The sequence below is a fragment of the Molossus molossus genome, unplaced genomic scaffold (genome assembly GCF_014108415.1).
Source record: "Molossus molossus isolate mMolMol1 unplaced genomic scaffold, mMolMol1.p scaffold_m16_p_7, whole genome shotgun sequence".
Classification (NCBI taxonomy): Eukaryota; Metazoa; Chordata; class Mammalia; order Chiroptera; family Molossidae; genus Molossus; species Molossus molossus.
The window spans coordinates 96,820,617-96,843,375 of NW_023425401.1; the positions used below are offsets into that span (position 1 = coordinate 96,820,617).

Below are 22,759 nucleotides of genomic sequence, written 5' to 3' on the forward strand. Positions count from 1 at the left end.
AGTAACATGTAGTTTTCCGACAGAGTGTTACACATCCGACACTTCCAAAGTACGGCTCTGCAAAAAGAGCCGTCCTGAATGAAACGGGATGGGGCTCACCGCTGAGCGAATGGGGGGGGGGGGGGGCGGGGGAGTAAAACCTCTACGAATGGCCTCCAGGTCCCGGAAAAAGACACCTGGACACAAAGAAAAGGGGTGTGTAAAAAAAGAGGCGAAAACGAGAAAAACGAGAGAGAAGAAAAAAAAAAAGCCGGAGTCTGAATGGACTAAAGAGAGAGAAAGAAAACAGAAAAGGAAGAGGCAGACAAAAAGGAAGGGAAAGCGCGTGCCAGCGCGGTGCACACTGAGGGCTAGGACTGTGGAGCGGGGGAGACTACAGCCCCCAGAATCCCTCGCGGCGCCACCGCCCCAGTGCCAGAATCCTAGCAACCCAGGTAAACAAGATGGCGACCTCCAGGGGCGATCCCCCGAGGCCCAAGCCTACCTCTCTCCAGGGACGCTTGGGCAGCTCCAGAGGAGGCCAGTCGACACTGTTGCGCTCAGCAAAAGGGCGCTGGTCGTCCTTTCCCATGGGGCAGAAACTGAAAGCTACGTACAAAGCCTCCTCCTCCTACCTGCTCCAGCAGCTCGTTCTCCGCTATCAGCAGTCGGGCGCAGAGCGAAAGGAATACGAGGGCGAGGGCGAGGGCGAGGGTGAGGACGAAATGGAATCCGACGAGTCCTCGGAGTCCGAGCTACCGAGTTTGGAGGTGTGCCTTCCCCGACCCCTCACCCCTCGCTCTTTTCTCCAGCCCCGGGCCCTGCGACTCCTTGGCAGCTCCCCTCGTGTGCCTGTGGCTTCGCCTGTTCCCTGGGCTTTCGCCTCCCGGGTGCCCCTTCCTGACGCTCCGAGTGCCCCCTCTTCTCTTCCCATTTCTGTGACCCCGTTTCTTCACCCGTCGTAGAAATATCTCCAAGTATGTTCTTTGATTTGCTTTGGCACATTTGGTTTGTTAAGAGTCAAGTAATGTAGCGTCGTTATGAAAAAGTATCTGTATGGGAATGATGGCTTCAACTCTGTCCAAATTATCCCTTGACGGTGCTGTGAATAGGCGGCGTTCGTGGCCTCGGACACCCCCTGCATCCTTTCCCCATGATCTTGTAGTACTCAGGGCCCTCCTCCACTTCTCCCTTCATCCGCTTTCCTCTAGGGACTCCCCCCCCCCCACACACTTTTTTGAAACAATCTAAGAAGTGCTTTCTCAAATACTAAGCAGCGGTGTATGATACATTGTCAAGCAACACACACACACACACACACACACACACACACACACCCCTCACTGTGGGGGTATTTTAGATACAGAGAATGTTCCCAACATTCCCATGGACATTGGCTGGGGTGGTGCTGTGCCTTCTCCTTGATTACAAATTCACATGAATACAGTACCTCTTCCAACCACCTCCCAAATCCACTTCTTCCTCACGCGTGCCTTCATACCATTTCCTCGCCAGCCGGTCACCGGTCTTCTGCCCCTTTCCACTTCTCACCACATCACTTCCTTCTCTTGGCTTCTAATATGTTTTCTTTCAAGAACAAATTGACTTGCTTCTTTTAAATAAACTTGGGTTTTCCTCTTTGTCCCGCTGCCAGGAAACTCAACTCAATATTTTTTCTTAATTTCAACAGTTTTTCTTTAGATAGGGGTTTTTCTCCTTTCTTCTTCTTTTGTAATATACATTGCTTCAACTTCTTTTCAGAAGTAGATATGATGCTGAGAAATAGAATGCTTTCAGTTTTTTCTCTTTCACAAACTCCTTTCCCTATGAGTCTTATTTCTTATTCTCCCCTCAGTAACCTGCAGTATCTTCTGTTACTCTGATTCTACCATTAGCCACTTACACTACCCTACTTGGGTTTCCTTCTTTTATAATGTCCTTTTGTTCACTTTCAACATTTAACCCATTTTTTCCACCTCCATTCTGCCTTTCCTTTTTTTCTACCTCTTTTTACATGGGCTAGTTACGCATTACTTTTGCTTAAATTGGATTATAGGAAATTATTCCTTATTTGTTCATCTTTTGATTTATTTTGCAACCCTTAACAGTGACTATTGCGAAACTAAACAGTGTTTGATCTCAAGATGTTTGTATGGTTTCCACCAGCTTCCCCCCCAGGAATTCACAAATGAATCACCAGTTCACTCTATTATTCTAATTAACGCATGCTTTTAAGCTATGGGGTTCATTAGTACCATTGTTAATCCGTCCTCAGTATACCATTAACAAACCGTAGAGAGGGATGACTTGAAGTAGTTATTCCTTTTTGGCTTATAGGATGCATGTGGGGAAAGTTTATTAGTTCTCCCATTGACATTCTAAATATTAATCTTTATTTTGTGTTTTCACATTCTATTTTAGCTTTTTATAGTATCACACGTTGTAATTTACTGAACTGTAAAGCTTAAAAGGAAACATTTGAACTTTTGTGTTCAGTGATTTATTTTCCATGTCTTAGCCTCGTCAAGATTTATAACGCCATGATGGTCGCAGTGATTACTGAGTGCGGGTAATGCAATTAGCCTCAAATCTCCAAAGCCCTCCTGGTCTTAAGGGAGGTAGTGCAGACCAGCTGTTCAGAATACTGTCTTTGGTTCGTGGAAAGCCTTTTGTTAGCTGTGAGATTTTGAGCAACTTACTTTACCTCTCTCTATCTCATCTGTAATTTGTGAATTATAATAATACCTATCCGTCAATGTAAGAAACAGTCAAACCTGTGAAGAATTTTTGTGAGTTTATTTCAGCCAAACTGACAACAATTGCCTGGAAGCAAAATCTCAACGGATTGAGATAATGCTCCAGAGAATGGCAGTTTCGCACCTTATTTTATACATTACAGTCAAAAGAGAGGATGTAAGTGGGCTACATGAAATCCATTGGTGGTAGACGAGGGAGGCGGGAGAAAGCAAAGCGGGGAAACCTCTGGGATTGGATGAAAAGTAAAATGATAGACACATACATCTTTTACGTAGGTGGGTACAGGATAATTAACAGTCAACAATTAACTAGATAAAAATGAAGGGATTTGCGGTCACCACAGAGGGGTGTGTGTGCTTTGAGGGGTCTGGAAAAACGATAATTACTTCGACATTTCAAAGACAGGTTATTGTAGATGCAAAAAGACAACAGACAGGCTCAGTTAAGGTAAAGATTGACCTTTGTCAGGGAAGATGCCGGCCTAGGACATGACCACCTGCCATAAACTGCTTTTAGTTAAAAAGTTTTCATTTCAGACCATCCTTTGTGGTTACTTGAGGTCTCGGAGTTTGCAAGGCCGCCACGCAGGCCTCCCTTGAGCTTGTCAGGTTAGCACGTGGCCCCTTTTTGTCCATGTACCTCATAGGAGAGTTGTGAGAATTAAATGAGATAAACTACTTAGCATAATATATTATTTATACCGTTACTAATACAAATAATAGCTTCTGTGTTTTTATCTGCTAACTGCAAACCATTAAGTGATTTAATCAATTTAACCTTCATCGAACAAACATCAAATGACTGCTGTGTCGGGAGCACTCTGACCAGAGGAGCAGAGGAAGTGTCTGGGCCCATGATGTGCGTCTGGTGCAGGAAAACCACTCTTTTCCAGTGGCTAGTGTTGGTAATAATGCCTACTCACTGGATCGTTATAAACATCACATTTAATGAGAAACTATGTTGAAGTTCTTAATACCGCGTCTGATACAGAGTAGGCTCTCAAAAAGTCATACACGTAAGACATAACAGCAACAGTAATGATGGAAGATGGTGAGAACGTGATTGAGGAGATACAGGGTCCCTCTCGAGGTGAGATAAGAATATGAGAAAATTATAGCTATTCATCGTGCGAAGTATTATACACATGGACGTGTACGGATGGCGGCTGGGTTACAGGGATCATGGAAGACTTCGAGGAAACGAGACCCTGTCTGGGGGGAGGTGGTGGGTGGGCAGGCAGACAGCAGCTCTTCTCTTTTTTTTTTTTTATTTATCCTCACCCGAGGACATTTTTCCAATTTTTACTCAGATAGAGCGGGAAGGAGAGAGAGGAAGAGAGAGAAACATCGATGTGAAAGGGACACATCGAGTGGCCGCCACCCACACGACCCAACCAGGGCCGGGGACAAACTGCAGCCAAGGTACATGCCCTTAGCGGGAACCGAACCTGGGTCTCTGTGGACCGCAGGCTGACGCTCTAACCACTGAGCAAAACCGGCCAGGGCGACAGCAGCTCTTCTTACCGTGAGTGACAGGTGAGAGCGAAGCAGCTGAGGTGGGGGTGGAGCTGTGGAGGGCTCTGTGCTGTTGGATGGACTGTGAATTTGGACCTCTGGTGGCCCAGTGGGATTAGGCTAGAATCTGGGAGGTCAGCGAGAGGACTAGCAGTGTCTGTGGAGGAGAGACAAGAGTCTGGAGTCAGGCAGTGGAGGTAGACGGAACGGAAGCTAAAGATGAAAATGCAAACTACTTGCGATGGTACAGTCATAATTGAATAGTAGAAGTCTGGGGTGACAGCGAGGTCTATGGCATGGTCTGGGGGTGGTGGTGGATATTGAGGCCATTAACCATGATGGGAAACAGGAACAGGTAGAGCTGTGGATTCGGGAGTTGGGTACAGAGTCATATGGCTGAAACATACCGGGACTCGAAGCAGGAGACCTGGGAGTCATCGGCATTGGAGTCTGTGCGACCGGCCAGGAAGAGAGGAAGGCCAAGCGCAGACCCCTGGGTGCAGGTGTTGAAGGAGCTGGCAGATGAGGGTTTAGGGGAGGAAATAGGAAAGGACTGGAGAGAGAAGGGGGAGAAAGAAGAGCTGTATGAGAGGGAAGCCAAGGCAAGGAAGAGTCTTGAGAACATGGGAATGGTTTTGCTGCCAATATGTTAAGTGGGAAGAGGCCTAAAGAGTACCTGTTAGCTTTGCACCCGAAGGTCACTGGAGACCGAGGCCCACGGCGTTTGTGATGTGTGAAGGCAGAAGCCGAACTGCGGCGAGCTGAAGAGGGAACTGGAGGCGAGGGAGGGGACCTGGAGGCGAGGGAGGGGAGCCGTAGGTGAGGAAGGGGAGCTGTAGGTGAGGAAGGGGAGCTGTAGGTGAGGAAGGGGAGCGGGAGGCAGGGGAGCCGGAGGCGAGGGAGGGGAGCTGTAGGTGAGGAAGGGGAGCTGGAGGCGAGGGAGGGGAGCTGTAGGTGAGGAAGGGGAGCTGGAGGCAAGGGGAGCTGGAGGCGAGGAAGGGGAGCTGGAGGCGGGGGAGGGGAGCCGGAGGCGGGGGAGGGGAGCTGTAGGTGAGGGAGGGGAGCTGTAGGTGAGGGAGGGGAACCGGAGGCGAGGGAGGGGAGCCGGAGGCGAGGAGGGTAACTACAGGATGAGAAGGCAACTCTAGAGGCGCTTGGTTACTAAGGGAGCTGATGGGTATAGACAGCGGAACATGCAGAACGGAAGGGGAGCCCTTTGAGGACAGAACACACTCACAACTTGTATGGCTGGAGAGTGACTGGTTGAAATCCAGGCCACAGAGGGCGAAGCTGACGGTCCCTGAGGAAACAGAGGGAGTGGGACCCGAGGTGGAGGCCTTCTCTGAGACCCCGGTGCGGAGCAGGAGGGCAGGTGCAGAACATGGAGGGTCAGTGTCCGGTGGTGTCTGCCGGGCCAAAGGGTGGAGCGCTGGACAGCTCCCGGAGAGGGACTTCTGACCAGGGAAGGCGGGAGTGGAAAGGCGGCTGAGGAAGAGAGGCGGACCGACGCCCCCAGACCCAGCTACCAGGAGCGGGGGGGGGGGGGGGGGGGGGGGGGGGCTTTACAGTGGCCCCAGAACTCACGGTCTGGGGCCTTTCCCAGCCCGCTCAGCAACTCGGGGAGAGTGGGTTCATTAATTCTTCAACCTGTGTTTGTACTAGGACTGAACTCCCCTTCCCACTTTACGCCTCAGCTCCTTGGAATTCTTCGCAGTTCCCCCAATGGGCTGTGCCTTTGCCCTTGTGAGTTCGTGCACGTTTCCCCTTCTGCCTGCAGCGCCCTCTGGGCCCTCTCTTCTGCCCTTTCTTCCCCTTTCCAGGATAACTCACAGCTTCGGGTCTCACCTGAATCGCCCTCTCCCCGAGGAAGCCTTTTACTCTCCTGCTCCCCCCATTAGAAATGCCCAGGAGGACGCCCTGTTTATAGTCAACACGCCCCGCTTACCTCTATTGTAATATTTATCCAAGTCCTGAAATTGCTTGTGTCCTCGTCCACGTGTGACGAGCAGGACACAACCCCTGCCTGGTGCTGCTGGTAAACTCAGTTCAGATTTGCGTATGTGTGTGGTGGCTGCCATCGGGAGGCAGACCCTTGCGTGTAGAGACATTGAAATTGCTCATGGGATACCCAGCAGGGACAGAAGTGTAGTCCGGAGCGGACAGGAGACTCAGAAGGGAACCGTCTGAGAGCCTGTCGTGGTCCAAGAACAGGTGCGGTAGGTGTTGGAAGGTTGAAGGATAGCACTTGTGGGATCAGCGAGTGTTGGAATCGTGGGGTTTGAGATTTCTAGGCTGGAGCAGGTTAGCATGATGACCAGGTCCAGGGCATGGTCGTGGGAGTCAGGGGCTGAAGTTGGGTGGAAATCAATCTGAAGGTGTCTGAAGTTGAGGAAGTCATACTGTGTTGTGTGCTGGAGTAGCGGGGGTGCTGAATGGCCATCCCTGGGGACTCCAAGCCCCCAAGAGAGGGACAGGGCATAAAAGGACTGAAAATGACCAAAGACCAGAGGTCAAAAGCGTGATACCGACAAAGGGCAGGGACCTCCAAGGAGGGGTGAGGGCGTTGCGTGGGGAGTCTTGCCTCGGGGATCTGGGCCGCTGGTCTCACATCAATGGCTACACTGAAACCCAGCATCTTCTCTTATCCCGGAAATGGAGGGGCTGGGTCGGGTAAATTTCAGAGGTTCAGGTGAAAAGTTTTGGAGGGAAGGTGACACTCCCACCTCTATCCCTTCCCAGGTCTTTTATAAGAAATTAGAACTTTATTTAGAAAAGTAAGTATCTTGCCCCACTTTGTGAACAGGTTGGTTGGTATGGATGAATGAAACATTAAGATGTGAGATGTCTGCCCTGGGCGGTGGTTAGGGCGTCAGCCCGTGCACCGAAGGGTCACGGGGTTGATCCCTGGGTTGTAGATTTGATCTCGGTCTCAGGTCTCGAGGTCGTCCAGGAGGCAGCCAGTCGATGTGTCTCTCACATCAGTGTTTCTCTCCTCCCACACACACCCCCTTCACACTCTCTAAAGTAAAACGTGGGATTTCTGACTTCATCAATTAGTAGTAACACCTGTCATTTATTGGGAACACTTGCTATAGTCTAGCCATCGTGTTAAGACCTTTACAGACTATTTTTTTTTCATTCTCCCCAAAACATTAAGAGAAGATAATATTTCTCATTTACAGATGAAGACTCTGAGGCTAAGAGAGAACTTTATCTGCCCAAAGGCATGTACCCAAAAGGGCAGATCCGGGGTTCGAAGCCCAGCCCCCGGCCCGTGCGCTCTCCCCGGGTCAGTGCGCACTTGGGGAGAAAGGAAACCCTCAGGCAGCGTGAGCCTCCCCCTGCGCCCCAGGCAGCAGCTGGAGCAGCTCTCCCGGTCCCTGGGTTCACGGAGAAACCCGAGAGGACATTCTGCCGTCACAGTCCCGGGCTCGCTAGTTACACGTGGACCTGTGTGGTTTCTGCCTTTCTGCCCCATGGTGACGTTAGTGTCAGCGTGTGGGGCGTGAGGGAGCCGACGGCAGCACACACCCAGCGCTCGCCCACCTGTTGTCTCTTCTTTCTGTCACCACTGGTCCCCAGCTGTCTACAGACCAAGGGCCAACCTCCTTATGGAAATGAGTATTACCTATTTATTTATTTATTTTTATCCTCACCCAAGGACATTTTTGCATTTATCTTCAGATAGAGCAGGAAGAGGGAAGAGAGAGAGAGAAACATCGGTGTGAGAGAGGCACATCGGTGGTCACCACCCACATGACCCCAAAAGGGGCCGGGGACAAACTGCAGCCGAGGTACGTGCCCTTAGCGGGAACCGAACTTGGCACTCTCTGGTCCGCAGCTGACTCTGTAACAGCTGAGCCAAACCCGCCAGGGCAGTGATTACCCTTTCAATAAATCTAGTAAATTGTGTGAATCCAGCAAACTTAGCCAGTAGGAAGCTAACTGAAGACCTGTGTCCTCCAGCAAGAATACCAGATTCAGAGACGTCTGTGCTTTCATTGGACAGAAGCAGCCTTCAGGGTGTGGACAGGCGGTCCGTGTCGTGGTTACAGTGGCCCTGGGGTCAGACAGATTTGGGTTCTGTCTTGGCTCTGTCACATATTAGCTATGTGGTTTTGGGCAAATTAACCTTCATAGGCCCATGGGTGGGTCTTCAGGAGGAGGAAACGAGTTGATCCCTTGAGAGTCCTTAGCACAGTGCCTGCAAAGGAGACACAATCAGTGTAACTGTCACCACTAGTACGGATGCTACTGCTGTATTATTCCACTTTGAGGCCCTAATGCAAGTGACCACCTGAACATGCAGTAGCAATGAAAGCACTGATTTGATAGATATTGATTTAATCATATATCATCTCTATGTCTTCAACCCAGAATTCTTTGGGGGGCTGGTAAATTTTGGAGGGCTCAGCTCCTGGATATATAACATACTGAATAAGTGCTGGATCTGATGAGCTGGCTTGGTTTTTGGTCAACGGGAAGTCCTCTTTGTCTACCTCTCCTGACTTTTTTTGCAGGAGGAATTTGATGGCGTCCTGAGAGAGGAGATGGTGGCTAAGGCGCTCTACCAGTTGGGGCGCTCAGGTTCTGGGACTGAGCAGGTCTACCTCAATCTGACTTTATCGGTGAGTGTGACCATGTCACCATGGTCTGGCTACGTCTTGACACTGGGTGGGCCATATGCGTTCTTCCTGGCATGCATAGCTTTTGGGGTGGCCCCAACCCTCAGCGCCTTGCGTTGGATAGAGACTGGAGAGAAGAGTTATTTATGTAAATGTTAGACATCAAAGAGCCCTGGCCAGTCCAATAATCAGCTTCTCAAATTCCTTTGTTTCATTCCCTTCACAGTCTGTTTCTTTCATCTTAAGTAGTCTATTTTATAGCAATCAATGCCTTCCTTCCAGAAGGTTGAATTTGATTCTGTAACACTAATCAAAAACTTCTCAAGAATTTTCTCTCTGATCAGTGCCAAGACGAAAATTTATGTCTGGATCCAGGGGAACAAAGGATTTTGGTATCGACTCTCTCCCCCCTGGTAGGGCAAGAAGGAAGCAGCTTTGCGCTCTCGCTCCCTTCCCCAAAGATACCTATCATTACTGGGAAAAATGCATTGTTAGTCATCAGCTTTCAAGATTTAGGTACTTGTCAGAGTGTAGCACACAATCTTGGCTCCAATTTTATCATAAGACAAGAATCCTCGGAATACTTCAGCTTCTCTGCCTTTTTGTTTTTCTATAGCCCTAGAAAAACAATTTCACTCTTTTTGCCTCCTTACATCATAAAGCATTAAGTATTTCTGGAGTAAATGCAGACTAATAGGTGAAAAAACACACTGGAATTTTGCTACGGCACCAAAATCTGGCTCAAGTGTATAAAACTCATGGTCCGGCGGCTGTGTCGCGGATTTGAACTAGTGAACTATCCAAGAAGCCTGGAGCTCTTTGTACCCACGCTGGCTCCACGGCATATCCTTTGAGAATAGCATATAAAGGCTCTCATCTTTTCCTATTTGCACTTTATAACATTTTATGGATGACTCAGCCAGTCGGGCAATCATACAAGGAGCACCCTGTGTGAATTGCACTGTGTTAGGCAGTGGGACGGTGGGTAATTCCAGCAGCCAGTACATCCCCACACAAGTCCCTTCCGATCAATATTCTACTTATGTACGTAGCACTGTGCCTTAAATTGATCTACCAAAAAAAGCAATTCTTTAAATCTTATTTCAGCCAGATGGGCTGAAGCTTAACTTACTTTACCACTGGCCTCCTTACATTTGAAATATTACAGGTTGAATTACTTTGTCTTCATAAGCTGTCTTACTGAATACACTTTCTTAGGGTTCTCTGGTTTAGTGATTCCTGCACCCCCCCAATGTCTTAGTAATGTCATATGTTATTTTTTACTTTCTCTTATTGTTTGTGTATGTAGCTTCTCTCTTACCAGAGTCATCGTTTTCTTAAGAGCCCAGTATGGCTCTATTTCATTATTGTAGTTTTCATTGTGCCAAGCATCGATGAGAGAGAACATTAATTGGTCACCTCCTGCATGCCCCCACTGGGGATCAAGCCCATAATCTGGGCATGTGCCCTGACCAGGAATCGAACTGGTGACCTCTTGGTGCATGGGTTGACACTCACCACTGAGCCACACCGGCCGGGATCTAGTGGCCTTTATTAAACACTGTTGTTATATTTGAGAACTTGCTTATGATGATACTTAGTGGTTGGCTTTTTCTGACTCTGACATCACGACATAAGCCAACAATATGAGTCCTTGTTCCAAGGGACCAAACACCCCGCCTGCCCCTGTTGAAGGTCACTAGAAGCAGGATGTCATGGAAGGAATGTTGGAAAATCGTTCCGGAGACTTGGGTCTGCTTCTCTGTCACTAACTCGCTATGTGATTTTAGGCTATTTACACGCCTCTCTGTACCTCGGATTCCTCTTCTCTGAAGTGGGAATACTCTGTCCTGGGGATCTCCCAGGTGTGTTTGGTCAGATGGGATCACTTGTGGGGAGATCTGAAAATGATCCCGTGAGAATGTGGGCAGTGTTGTAATTAACGGTCCGATTAGGTGTGAGCTCGCTTTAACACTGCATTTAAATTCTAGGCGGAATTCTTCAACCAGAAAAAGGCTGTGGCTTTATTGCTGTTACATGTTTTTTAATATAAACTCTGCTTTAAAGGTCCTCATGGCACTCTTTAATTTGCCTTTTCACGTGGTATTTGCTCTCACTAACAACACTGGTTTTCTAAGCTATTATTTGCATCAGAGGAATGCGTTCTTCAACGGGCATATAGTCTGTTTGGAGATCCTATTAGCAGTTGGCTTCAGGTTTTGGTCCTATCACTTTGACTCTATTTTATGAAAGAAATTCTGGGTTTCTTTTGTCAACTGTTATTTCTAGACATCGTGAGAAGGCTGTATACTAACCAGTAAAGGCAACATTAAAGTCTTTTACCTTTTATTTTCTCAGGATTATGACTTAGTTGACATTAGCATCCTCTGTGGATATGTTCACCTACAGAAGTTGGATCTTTCAGTGAATAAAATTGAAGGTATGTCATTGTCATTGTCGTAAATTGATGGATACCGAGTCATTTCAAAATGTAACCTTTGCAGTATGTAATGTAGTTTAATGTACAAACTTGATACAAATACTGTCGGGGATCCATTGACATCTCGATCCAGTGCTTTCCATGTGAAAAAGGCACTAACTGCTGGTGACTAAGGAAAATGTCAAGGTCAGTGCACCTGCAGCATTATGCTGTGGCTGAGAGAACCAGCCGGGAGGTCTGCTTTGGCCTTTTAAGAGACGGACCCTTACTTCTTTAATGCTTCCTGAATATTCCACCGCTCCCTTTTCTTTCCCTCTTCTAGTTTATTCAGTAAAGATGAATTCACACCGCCCCCCCCTTTAATGGACTCTTTCCTTTATTTTGCATTTGCATCAACATTTATTCCTGGCCATCTACTTGTTCGAGCTCAAGGAATTCACAGATTAATTTTTTCCTTTATTTTTGCTCTCTCTATATATTTAGTTGATTCTTTAAACTATTGATTTTGACATTTCGAGTTCTAGATAGTCTCTCTGTTGTGACACCTTGTTCACATTTAATGAAATTAGTTACATTTTCTTGAAACCTTGATCCTTGTTTCTAAAATTCTGATCTTATTTGAGGTTAAAGTGTACAAAGTCTTTTCTTCAGACTTCTAAGGAAGGAAGTCCTTTTTTCTGCTTTCTTTACTGATAAACCTTCTTCTCTCTTCTTTAGTTTGTCTTCAGTTTTGCTGATATGGTCTTCTCTGGCTCATTTTAAGATTTTTGCCTCATATGACTGCAATAATAAAAATCCACTTTTATTTCAATGGCTAAGAAATATTCTAGCATATTTTTTCTGAAAATGCTACTTTTTTTTAGGTTCTTTTAAAATATATATATGTAAAAAAATATATATATATATAGGCTCTCTCTCTCTCTCTCTCTCTCTCTATATATATATATATATATTTTTTTTTAGAGAGAGAGATAGAAAAATAGATGTGAGCCCTGGCTGGTTGGGCTTAAGTGGTTAGAGTATTAGCCTGTGGACCAAAGAGTTGTGGGTTCGATTCCAGTCAAGGGCATGTACCTTGGTTGCTGTTCGGTCCCTAGCCCTGGTCTGCCGTGGCGGGGGGCAGGCAACCAGTCAATGTCTTTCTCACATTGATGTTTCTCTCTTTCTCCCCCCTCCCCCACCACACTCTATCTGAAGATAAGTGGAAAAATTTCCTTGGGTGAAGATTAAAAAAAAACTAAAAGAAAAAAAAAAACCATTGATGTGAGAAACATCGATCAGCTGCCTTCTGCACGCCCCCTGCTGGGGATCAAGCCCACAACCCAGACATGTACCCTGACTGGGAATCCAACCGAGACCTCTCAGTCCATGGGAGGATGCTCAATCCACTAAGCCGCACCAGTCAGGCAAAATGCTACTGTTTTGAAAGACTTTCTCCCACATTTGTATAACACTTTATTATGAAAAATCACAAAGATGTGAATAAGTAGAGAGCCTACCGTCATGAATAGTCAGGTTCAACAATGACCAGCCTATGTTGCCTCGTCTCTACCTCCCCGCCCCCTCCCCAGGATTATTTTAAAGGAAATCTCAGCTATCATAGCATCAGAAAGACTTTTTTAGCATTACTGGCAGGAGCTCGCCCGACCCCACACCTCCAAGGCTGGTTTCATTGACTGGATAAGGATTCTGGGTGGCTCCAGTAACGCTAGTTCAGGGGAAGAGAGAAGAGGTGTGTCTTCGCCCCCTTGTCACTGAGCAGGGAGCTCACACTTGCGAATGAAGCTTCCCTCTTCAGATCAGTCTTCTCCCATCTTTTACAGCCTGTTTTATTAACTCGTCAAGTGTTTGAGAGCCTACACTGTCTATAAAGTACAGTAGATTTCTGTAGTTGTGAAGATGGTGTTATTGATGCACTGATGTAGACCAATCTGCATCAGGATCACCTGGGGTGTGGGGGTGGGAGCTGTGCCCCACCCTCAGAGTGTCAGATTCAGCAGACCTGGGGTGGGAATTAAGAAGTTGCATTTCTAGTTAGTTCCCTAGTGAAGCTGGTCCTGGACCACACTTTGGGAACCACGGATGTAGTAGCCGCAAGGTGCTCCTGCCATCTGGTGGACATAGAGGTCATTACACCGAGCAGGGAATTAACAGGCCTGAGGTTAGAAGAAGCCCAGCAACCCAGACTGTGACTTTTTCCGTCAGTGATTTGAAAGCACTGGCCCTCTACCCACTGTGACATGTACTTGTCATCTCTTCATCTCCATCTAGTGGTAGCTGCTGCTGCTGCTTCTGCCTGGAGACAGAACTCCACGGTACGGCCCTCGCCTGCCCACAGAAAGATCAGTTCCAGGGGTACAGGGGCTGGTGGGAGTCAGCAGAGCTGAGCCACAGAGCTCGGAGCGGACAGACAGGACACTTGGAAGGCAACACCCTTTCTCCATAGGTGTTCCTCACAGGCCACCCTCCTTGACTCGCTCATTAACCCCCCGAAGGGTTGATGTTTCAGGGGACTGTCCTGCCTGCAAGGGCTGAAGGAGGTGTGCTCTAGGCCAGCGGACCCAAGTGGAAACCGGTGGGGATCTCCTGGCTCCAGGGACTGTATCCGCAGGTCCCGTGACCCAGGACAGTGGGAGACGTTGTCACTACCGTTTTCAGGGGGAGGACAAGGCCCTGGGCGGCAAGGCCTAACCGGGTTCTCCCCAGACCCATCTCCTCCTGCCCCGAGGCACGTCTGTGGCAAAGTGGCCACAGACGGCAACTTCGTTTTTTGTGTTTTATGTGTCGTTTCATTAGGAGTGAATATTACCACTACAGTCCTTGACTTAGTGTCTGAGGCTCAGACTATTTGCTTGGGATAAAACGGAAAACTCACACATACATTTGGGCTGATCCAGAGTCAAAGTAAAATAACAGCGATAATTTATTTATTTATTTTTTTTCTTTTTCTTTTCTTTTTTTTTTTTTTATCCTCACCCAAGGACATTTTTTGTTCAGGTAGAGTGGGAGGGAGTGAGAGAGAGAGAGAGACATCGATGTGAAAGGGACACATCGAGTGGCTGCCACCCACACGACCGACCAGGGCCGGGGACAAACTGCAACCAAGGTACATGCCCTTAGCGGGAACCGAACCCGGGTCTCTCCAGACCACAGGCCAACGCTCTAACCGCTGAGCCAAACCGGCCAGGGCATAACAGCGATAATTTAAATCGCTTCAAGGAATGAATGAGATTTAGGATGGAGTCCAAATAAAACACAATTTATAGTGAAGAAAGTTCTCTAACTGGCATTTCCAGCCTTCCTGAAAAGACCTAATTCAAGAGGATTATATAGGGGCGAATTATCAAGAGGATTATATATGGCCTTAGTTTCTCGTCCTTTCCTCCAGGTCTGGCAGTATTTTTTTAAAGCATTTAATTAATTTATTTATTTTAATTGTTTTATTAATTTATTTTTGTTACAGATGTTTCTCCTTTTCCCTCCATTGACATCCTCCACCCCACCCCCACCCCCCACCCTAGCACTGCTGTCTGTGTCCATGGTTATGCGTACAGGCATCTAAGTTCTGTGGTTTACCTCCCCCCTCCCCCCACCCCCTCTTCTGAGGCTTGTCAGTCTGTACCCTACCTCTATGTCTCTTGGTCTATTTTGTTCATCAGTTTGTTTTGTTCATTATATTCCACAAATAAGTGAATAGGGCTGGCAGTTTTTGAAGCTTTGGACAGGTGGAGTGAGCTGGGACACCGAGGAGGCCTCGGCTGTTTGTTACGTGGCCGTCCTGGAAAAGGGGGATGGAGGGGCTGGGAGGCCCTGGGAGGAAGGTTCAAGCACTGGCTCATAGGGAGTGTTCTGCGCGTGTGTGCGTGTATGTGCGTGTGTCACACCCTGTTCACTTCGCTCACCTGGAGTGACTGAGACGTGCTTGCCTCTGGCATGGTTTCAACGTGTTCTCGCGTAATGTATGCTGTTTCTAAGGACTTTGCCCAGCTTTTATGTGCTGCCTTACCTTATTATGTGTTTCTTTTTCTCCCCAGATTTGTCTTGTGTGAGTTGTATGCCTTATCTTCTAGAACTCAACGCTTCTCAGAATAAACTGACTACATTCTTCGATTTCAAGCCACCCCAAAATCTCAAGGTAGATTTCATCGATACACCAATTGCGTATGTTAACTGGTTTGCAAAGTAATTAATAAGCAAAATGGCACTAACACTGGAAATTCAGATTGAATAAGAGGTGGGGTAAATAGTGTAAATATGTGAAATGAAATGAAAGGGAGACGGCTTTGGGGTATTTATTTTGGAAAAGAGAGCCGGTGTGCCAATGGAGAATCTTCTCAGGAAACTTTGCTAACACCTAGCGTTCAAACCAAAGAACCAGCTTCCTTCTGTTCTCTTGCTCTCTGATTTAAATACTAGTTCTTAAATGAGCTTTTATGACAGCAGAATCGTGTTAATGTGAAAGATCCGTACCGGTTTCCGGGGGTCAGAGTTTGCCCTCATGGATCCAGCCCTTGGTTTTCTTAGGAAGTGGTGGCTTCAGGTCTCCACGTTTACCTCTCTGCAGTTGCTTTCCCATTTCTGGGGCAGACTCGGGCCCTGTGAGCAGTGGTGGGTACTGCAGCTCGCTCTGCTGTAGGGCCCTGGGCTGTGACCTGCCCGGTGCACACAGCTCATCAGGGCTCTTGTGGCGATGAGATTCTGACCAGGAAGTCTGGGGCGGGGCCGGGGAGGGTGATTTCCAGGGGGTGGTGTTGCTGCCAGTCCATGGACCATGTAGGCAGAGAGGTCATGGATGCTGGTTCCCACACTTTTCTGCACGGTGCAGTCACCTGGGGAGTTTTAAAACCACTGCTGCTGCCAGATTCGGATTCAAGTGGCCAAGCAGTGACTGGATTTGGGGACTCGAATGTGCTGACAAGTTTGGGAACCAGTGCCACAGAGCTTGGGATCAGTGTTCCTCCACCGGCCTCAATATTTAACTTAAAACTTACTTTTGGGAATGGGCATCAACCATTGCTTATTAGCTACTGGTTTCATTTTGTTTGAAAATCAGATTAACTTAGGTCCAAAGTATTCTGCCAACGTTTGTAGAAATATGAAATCAAGAATCTGATGTCCCTCCTACCAGTGAGACAGTCTTCTTACATCCCATTGTTCCCATCACTCCACTCTTATCATTAGGGGTGATTTCTGTCCCCTTTGAAAACACGGTGGCGCCATGGCGACATTCCTCTGCCCGAGCTAGCTGCACTGGATGCCTGTCCATGCCCATGTGGTCACACGGTCTCCAGGTTCCTGGGCAGACCTGTTTCGTCTCCCTCCTTGGCTTCCCCGCTCTGCCCGAGGCCCCAGGGAGTCAGTGCGACCTCTGCCCTGGGAAGACCGTCCATGGAGTGTCTCCCACGCACACCCGTACCTCACCCTCTCAGAAAAGACTCTGCAAATGAACATCAAATCAGATACCCCGGCTTTCTGTCGTTGCTTAGAGCAGTTTTAGGTTCACGGCAAAAATGAGAGGCAGGTGTAAAGATTTCCGTGTGCCTCCTGCCCCCAGACAGCCTCCCCACGATCGATGTCCCGCACCAGACCGGTCCATTTGTTACAGCTGTGAACCTACATTGACACATCGGTGTTACCCCAAGTCCATAGTGTCGATCACTAAGGCAGATACCCCATCGTTAACGTTCCTGGAAAATGAGAGCAAATATATTGGGAACTTTGGAGAAATGCCAGGCCGCCCGACGAGGGGCCAGGAGAACTCGCGTGAGCCTGGGAGGGGAGAGCTGAGGCCCCTTGGTGTTTTCAGAGCAGTATCCTATTGACTCAGAGCTGTGAGGCAGCTGGAACGGCCCCATTTTACAGAGGAGGACGCTGACGCACAGAAAGGTTAAGTAACTGTCTTCACTGGGAGTCCGCAGGGCTGGGGTTGAACCTGCTGTATGAGTCCCACGGCCCATGTCTTCCCAGTAAGTCAGGCTGGCGTGCAGTGTCCCACCCTCTGGGGAAGCTCTGCTTCCCTTTTACTTGTTCTCTCCGAGCCTGTGCCACCAGCCAGAGGGAGCCCACGTGTCCTGGAGAGCAGGGGCTTGTGCTTCACTCATTGCGTTTCCTAGAATGTTTTTGCCCCTAGTAGGGGAAGAAGGTTCCTTTGATTTGTGGGGCGCCTCCTACAAGCTCTGGGAGCCAGTGGGACTCCCCGCGGGAGGCAGAGCAACCTCAGCCTTTCGGGTCTCTCGGCACACCTGGTGGCAGTGCACGGAGGGCTAAGGACTGACACACAGCCCCGGCGGGGGGCTGGACACACGTCACCGGAGACACACACGACCAAATGAAAGGTGTTGATGAAAAAGTGCCAGTTTGAAGTGAGATCAGATAATTATGTTTATTTTTAGTTTATCATTATTTATATATATATATATATTTAAAAAGCGAGCATGAAACTCCATCGACATCATGCCAGACTGACGTCTTGCTTCAGTCGTGATATGATTTACATGTTTGCAGTTTGTATATGCCCAATGTTTTGTGGTCTGATTTTTTTTTTACTTAACACAGTTTAGTTTGCACATTTCTGTTCTCCCTGTGGTTCACACGCTTGTATTTTACTAGGTGTGTATCTGGTTCTAACGCTACACTGCAATCGGCTTGGCCAGTTTTCTGCTCTCGCTACTTCAGTTGTTGCCAATTTTTCTTTTTTTAAAAGAATCCAGTGTCTAAAGATTTTAGTATTTAAAGTATCTAGTATTTAACGCATCAATAAAATAACCATAGTACATTTTGGGGGATGGAATCACTGTTTTGTTTTGTTTTTTATTAATTAATTTTTGTTACAGATGTTTCTCCTTTTCCCCCCACTGATTCCCCCTTCCCCCCCCCACGCTGTCCCCAGTTTGTTGTCCATGTCCATTGGTCATGCACACATGCATATAAGTTCTGTGGTTTATCTCTCCCCTACCACCCCCTCTTCTGGGGATTGTCAGTCTGTACCCCACTTCCACGTCTCTGGGACTGCCCCATGGAATCACTGTTTCAAAGGGTACGAAAAGATAAGAAAGAATATTGCCTGTTGTATAATTGCTTCATAGTTTTCCAGAAAATGGTTTTAACGTGTCCTGTAAATTATCAGTGCAGTGTTTCAACAAAATTAGGATATTTTTTCCTTTTTATTTAAAAAATCACTTTTGTTTATCCTTTGCTGGTAGGCAAATAATTAGATGAAGTTATTTGATGCCGTGCCTCTGTAATCTCATGGTTCTGAGCAGGGACAACGAGTTGCTGAGCACGCTCTCCTCACGCAGTGCTGAGTGGCAGAGGCAGGGCCCGAGGGATGAACTAGGCAGATCTCTCTGGCATTCGGGGGTGATGTGGGGAATGTACCGAGATAAAGCTAGAAAAGGGAGACGAGATATGTGGTAAACCAAGGGAATGCAGTGGCTGGCATTAGTGGTCTGGAAGAAAAAGGGGTACGGGTGGGGCCGAGGGAAATCCTGAAGGGAGGCCAAGGACGTTTGAACAAATGCCGAAACGGAGCGCACAGCCGCAGGACAAGTGTGTGGGTCATGGGGCGTCTCTCCGTCCACAGGGAGGGGGTCTCCAGGGTCTCTCAGGGGGACAGACGGGGCCCCAGGCAGGCAGTGACAAACTAGGGATGAACATGTTTGCAGGAGAGAATTCTAACCCTACACCCAGAAACACGTGCCTGCTGGGCCTTTCTTACCGTGGTTTAGACGGACGACAAAGTGTGACATTGTTCCTTTTTCTCCTCAGAAGGTGGATTTTTCCTACAACCAGATTTCTGAAATGTGTGATTTGTCGGCATACCAGGCTCTCACCAAGCTAATTCTGGACAGTATCCTTTGATAAGTAAAGGGGGAAATGTGGTTAATAGAGGCATTAAGTGGCGTGAACCAGATGACATGGAACAGCACCAACAAGCAATTTATAGAGGTGTGTGGCGCCTTTAAATAACTAAGAGTTAATAATCACAAAGTGGGGAGAGATGCCGTATTTACCAAGGAATAAGACTACAAGTCAGCACTTCCCAAGAGCGTTTTATACCCGAGAAGCTGAGCGAGACAGCCATTCTAATCAACGTGGGCTTTTTAATTCTATAATGAGATAGAAAGTTGTTTTTCTTTTTACTCCTTTTCAAGTTTACTTAAACTTGTACCCTATTTTATATAAATTTAGTATCTGAGAATCCAGATATGGTCATAGGAAAATTAGTGATTATTTATTTTATAAAAGAAATCATACTAAGCTCCCTTTATTGATTGATTGATTGATTGATTGATTGATTGATTGATTTTAAAAGGGACAGAGAGGAAGAGGGAGAGAGAGATAGAAACATCGATGAGAGAGAACATTGACTGGCCCCCTCTTGCATGTCCCCCACTGGGGATCAGGTCCACAACCTGGGCCTGTGCCCGGATTCAACCGGTGACCTCTTGGTGCATGGGTCGATGCTCAACCAGTGAGCCACAGCAGCCGGGCCTAAGCTCCCATTAAATAGCCAGCTTTGCCCTGGCTGGTTAGGCTCAATGGTAGAGTGTCGGCCCGCAGACCAATGAGTCTTGGGGTTCGATTCCCATCAAGGGTATGTACCTCGGTTGCAGTTAGTCCCCGGCCCTGGTTGGGTCCTGCGGGAGGCAGCCAGTTGATGTGGCTCTATCACATCAGTGTTTCTTGCTCTCTGTCCCTCCCTCCCACTCTATCTGATGATAAATAGAAAAATAAATAAATAAATAAATAGCAGGCTTCTCTGGCATATTTAGAAGATGCTTTCATTAAAAAAAGAACAACTCTGGCTTGCAGCCCCCTTCAGGAACAGATCTGTCTCACCCGGGCTCCCACCGAACGGAGCACCCAGTTGGAAGTGTCCGCTCTGCCTTCCAGAGCCTCGGCTGACTGGGCATCTGCGTTTAATGAGCGTGAGTCTCCTGTTCACACCAGAGACCGATGTCCTCTGGGTGACAAGGGAGCAGGCCCTTCTCTTTCCCAGTGAGTATCTTTCCACCCACCGAGAGAATGAATGGCCGGCGCTGGGCGCCTCGTTCCAGGGCGTTGCAGCAGCTGGGACACACGCTCCGATGAGGCTGCGATGGGAGGATGGGAGGTGTGTTTTCTTGAAGACATATTTTGTAGGAAAAAAACCTTTTTTCACATTGGATGGGCCGCTGAGAACACAGCGCCACACCCGTTGGAACTTTTGTATGACAATGAGTGATTAGTGGACAACATTTAAGAAATCTAAGAATGCCAAAGGTTGGGGAACAAGTAGATCAAACATCTCTTTTTACGTTGCTTGTGGATATGAAATCGGTTCAACCACTTTGGAAAACAACTTTATACCATCGTGTAAAGTTGAACATCCAAATTCCCTATTCCCTAGTATCTGTTCCTACGCGTGGGAGTGTGGCATCCGTGTGCCCGGAGGCGCATACAAGAATTAGGGCTGCTTGTAGCACATTACTAGTAACTCGAGAAAGGGAAGCAGATGAGGGAAAGCGTGAGCTGTGGGCAACTTGGACAACAGCGCAGTCCACAGCAGTGAAGATGCACTGTGTCCCATGCAGCCATAGGAGAGACCTGAATAAACTAAATATAATTTAAGTGTAGAGCCGGTGGGAAAGGGAAGAGGCAGTAGACAATTCGGCACCGTGGTTACCTCCCAGAGGGGAGCCCCAGGCTGGCGCAGGAGGGGTGTGCTGAGATGGATGGATGTCATCATGACTGTTCTACTTCTTGGGTTGGGGGTGGGTGATGGCGATGATGATGATTTCAAGAGTGTGCATTATGTTTCTAAAAGTAGATAAAAAGCATCCCCGGACGGTTTTGCTCAGCAGTTAGAGCATTGGCCCGCAGACCAAAGAGTCGCAGGTTCAATTCCGGTCAAGGGCATGTACCTTAGTTGCGGTTTGATCCCTAACCCTGGTCAGGGTCATTCAGGAGGAAACTAATCCATGTGTGTCTCTCACATCAATGTTTCTCTCTTCCTCTCTCTTCCTCCCTCGCTCCCTCCTACTCTGTCTGAAAAAATCAATGGAAAAATATCCTCGGGTGAGGATTAAAAAATAAAATAATAAAAATAAAAAGCAGCCCTGGCCCGTTTGGCTCAGCATTTAGAGCATTGGCCCGCAGACCAGAGAGTCCCAGGTTCGGTTCCCGCTAAGGGCACGTACCTTGGTTGTGGTTCATCCCCGGCCCCAGTTGGGGTTGTGTAGGAGGCAACCAGTCAATGTGTCTCTCTCACATCGATGTTTCTCTCTCTCTCTTCCTCCCTATCTCCCTCCCGCTCTATCTGAAGATAAATTCAAAAATGTCCTTTGGTAAGGATAAAATAAAATAAAAAGCAGATCATATATGGGCCAATGATGTACCTAGATCAATTAACAAATTTAAAAGCCTGTAAATTAATTTCTTTGAAAACAATTATTTACCAAGCTTCAAACGTCAGCTGTGTCAGAGTCCCCTGGAGGGTTTGTTGAAACATATTGCGCCCTGGCCGGTTTGGCTCAGCGGTTGGAGCATTGGCCTGCGGTACAGAGAGACCCGGGTTCAGTTCCCGCTAAGGGCATGTACCTCGGTTGCAGTTTGTCCCCGGCCCTGGTTGGTCGTGCGGGTGGCAGCCACTCGATGTGTCCCTTCACGTCGATGTTTCTCTCTCTCTCTCTCTCTCTCTCTCTCTCTTCCTCTCTCTCCCTCCTGCTCTATCTGAACAAAAAATGGAAAAATGTCCTCGGGTGAGGATAAAAAAAAGAAACATATTGCTGGCCACCGTCCTCAGAGCTTCTGATGAGTAGGTCTGGGGCGGTACCCCAGATTTCACGGTGATCACGCGTTCCCAGGTCATGCAGATATCGCCGGTCTGAGGACCACACTGGGAGGACCTCAGCTCCAAGCTGATCAGTCCTCTCTGTGCACCTCGCACGCTTTCCTAAGCTGATGGCGTGAGAAACTGGACCATTATCTTGTTACACTGTTTATACGTGTTCAGGCTGTCCCTGGTGGGCATGTATGACTTTTGTACTTGAGGGGGGAAAAGTACGCTTTACTTTAACATAAAGAAAAAGTGTAATTATCAACATAAAGAACACACAGAACAATTATTTAAAAACAAAGTAGTTAATCAAGCTATTAATACTGATGATGTAATTATAGTCAATTAATTCTACTAATACCTCAAAATGACTTAAGTATAAAATATCAACTTTGTAGTTTGTTTTCCTTTCATATGTGGGTAACTGATGATTAATGGATAATCATCCCCAATTGCAAGATGATAAACTTTGCCAAGTGTACGTACATTACTTATTCTTGAGAAAGGATGCGGTTTATTCTTTACCTACAAATCCTGACTGATTGTTGGCATTTACTTTACGATTATAGAATTATGAAATTGAAAAATGGCTCACAGAATTGTTAAGGCCAGAATTCTAGGGACC

At 47.5% G+C, this 22,759-nt stretch overlaps 1 protein-coding gene across 1 annotated transcript in view; it reads left to right on the plus strand.

Annotated features, from left to right (window-relative positions):
* Window positions 1-443: 443 nt before the first annotated feature.
* LRGUK (leucine rich repeats and guanylate kinase domain containing) overlaps window positions 444-22,759 on the plus strand; it is a 111,749-nt gene continuing 89,433 nt past the window's right edge. The window contains exons 1-5 of the mRNA XM_036246338.1: window positions 444-749; window positions 8,771-8,878; window positions 11,234-11,315; window positions 15,350-15,450; window positions 19,083-19,164. Of these exons, the coding sequence (XP_036102231.1) occupies window positions 444-749; window positions 8,771-8,878; window positions 11,234-11,315; window positions 15,350-15,450; window positions 19,083-19,164 (679 nt within the window). The remainder of the gene's footprint in view (window positions 750-8,770; window positions 8,879-11,233; window positions 11,316-15,349; window positions 15,451-19,082; window positions 19,165-22,759) is intronic.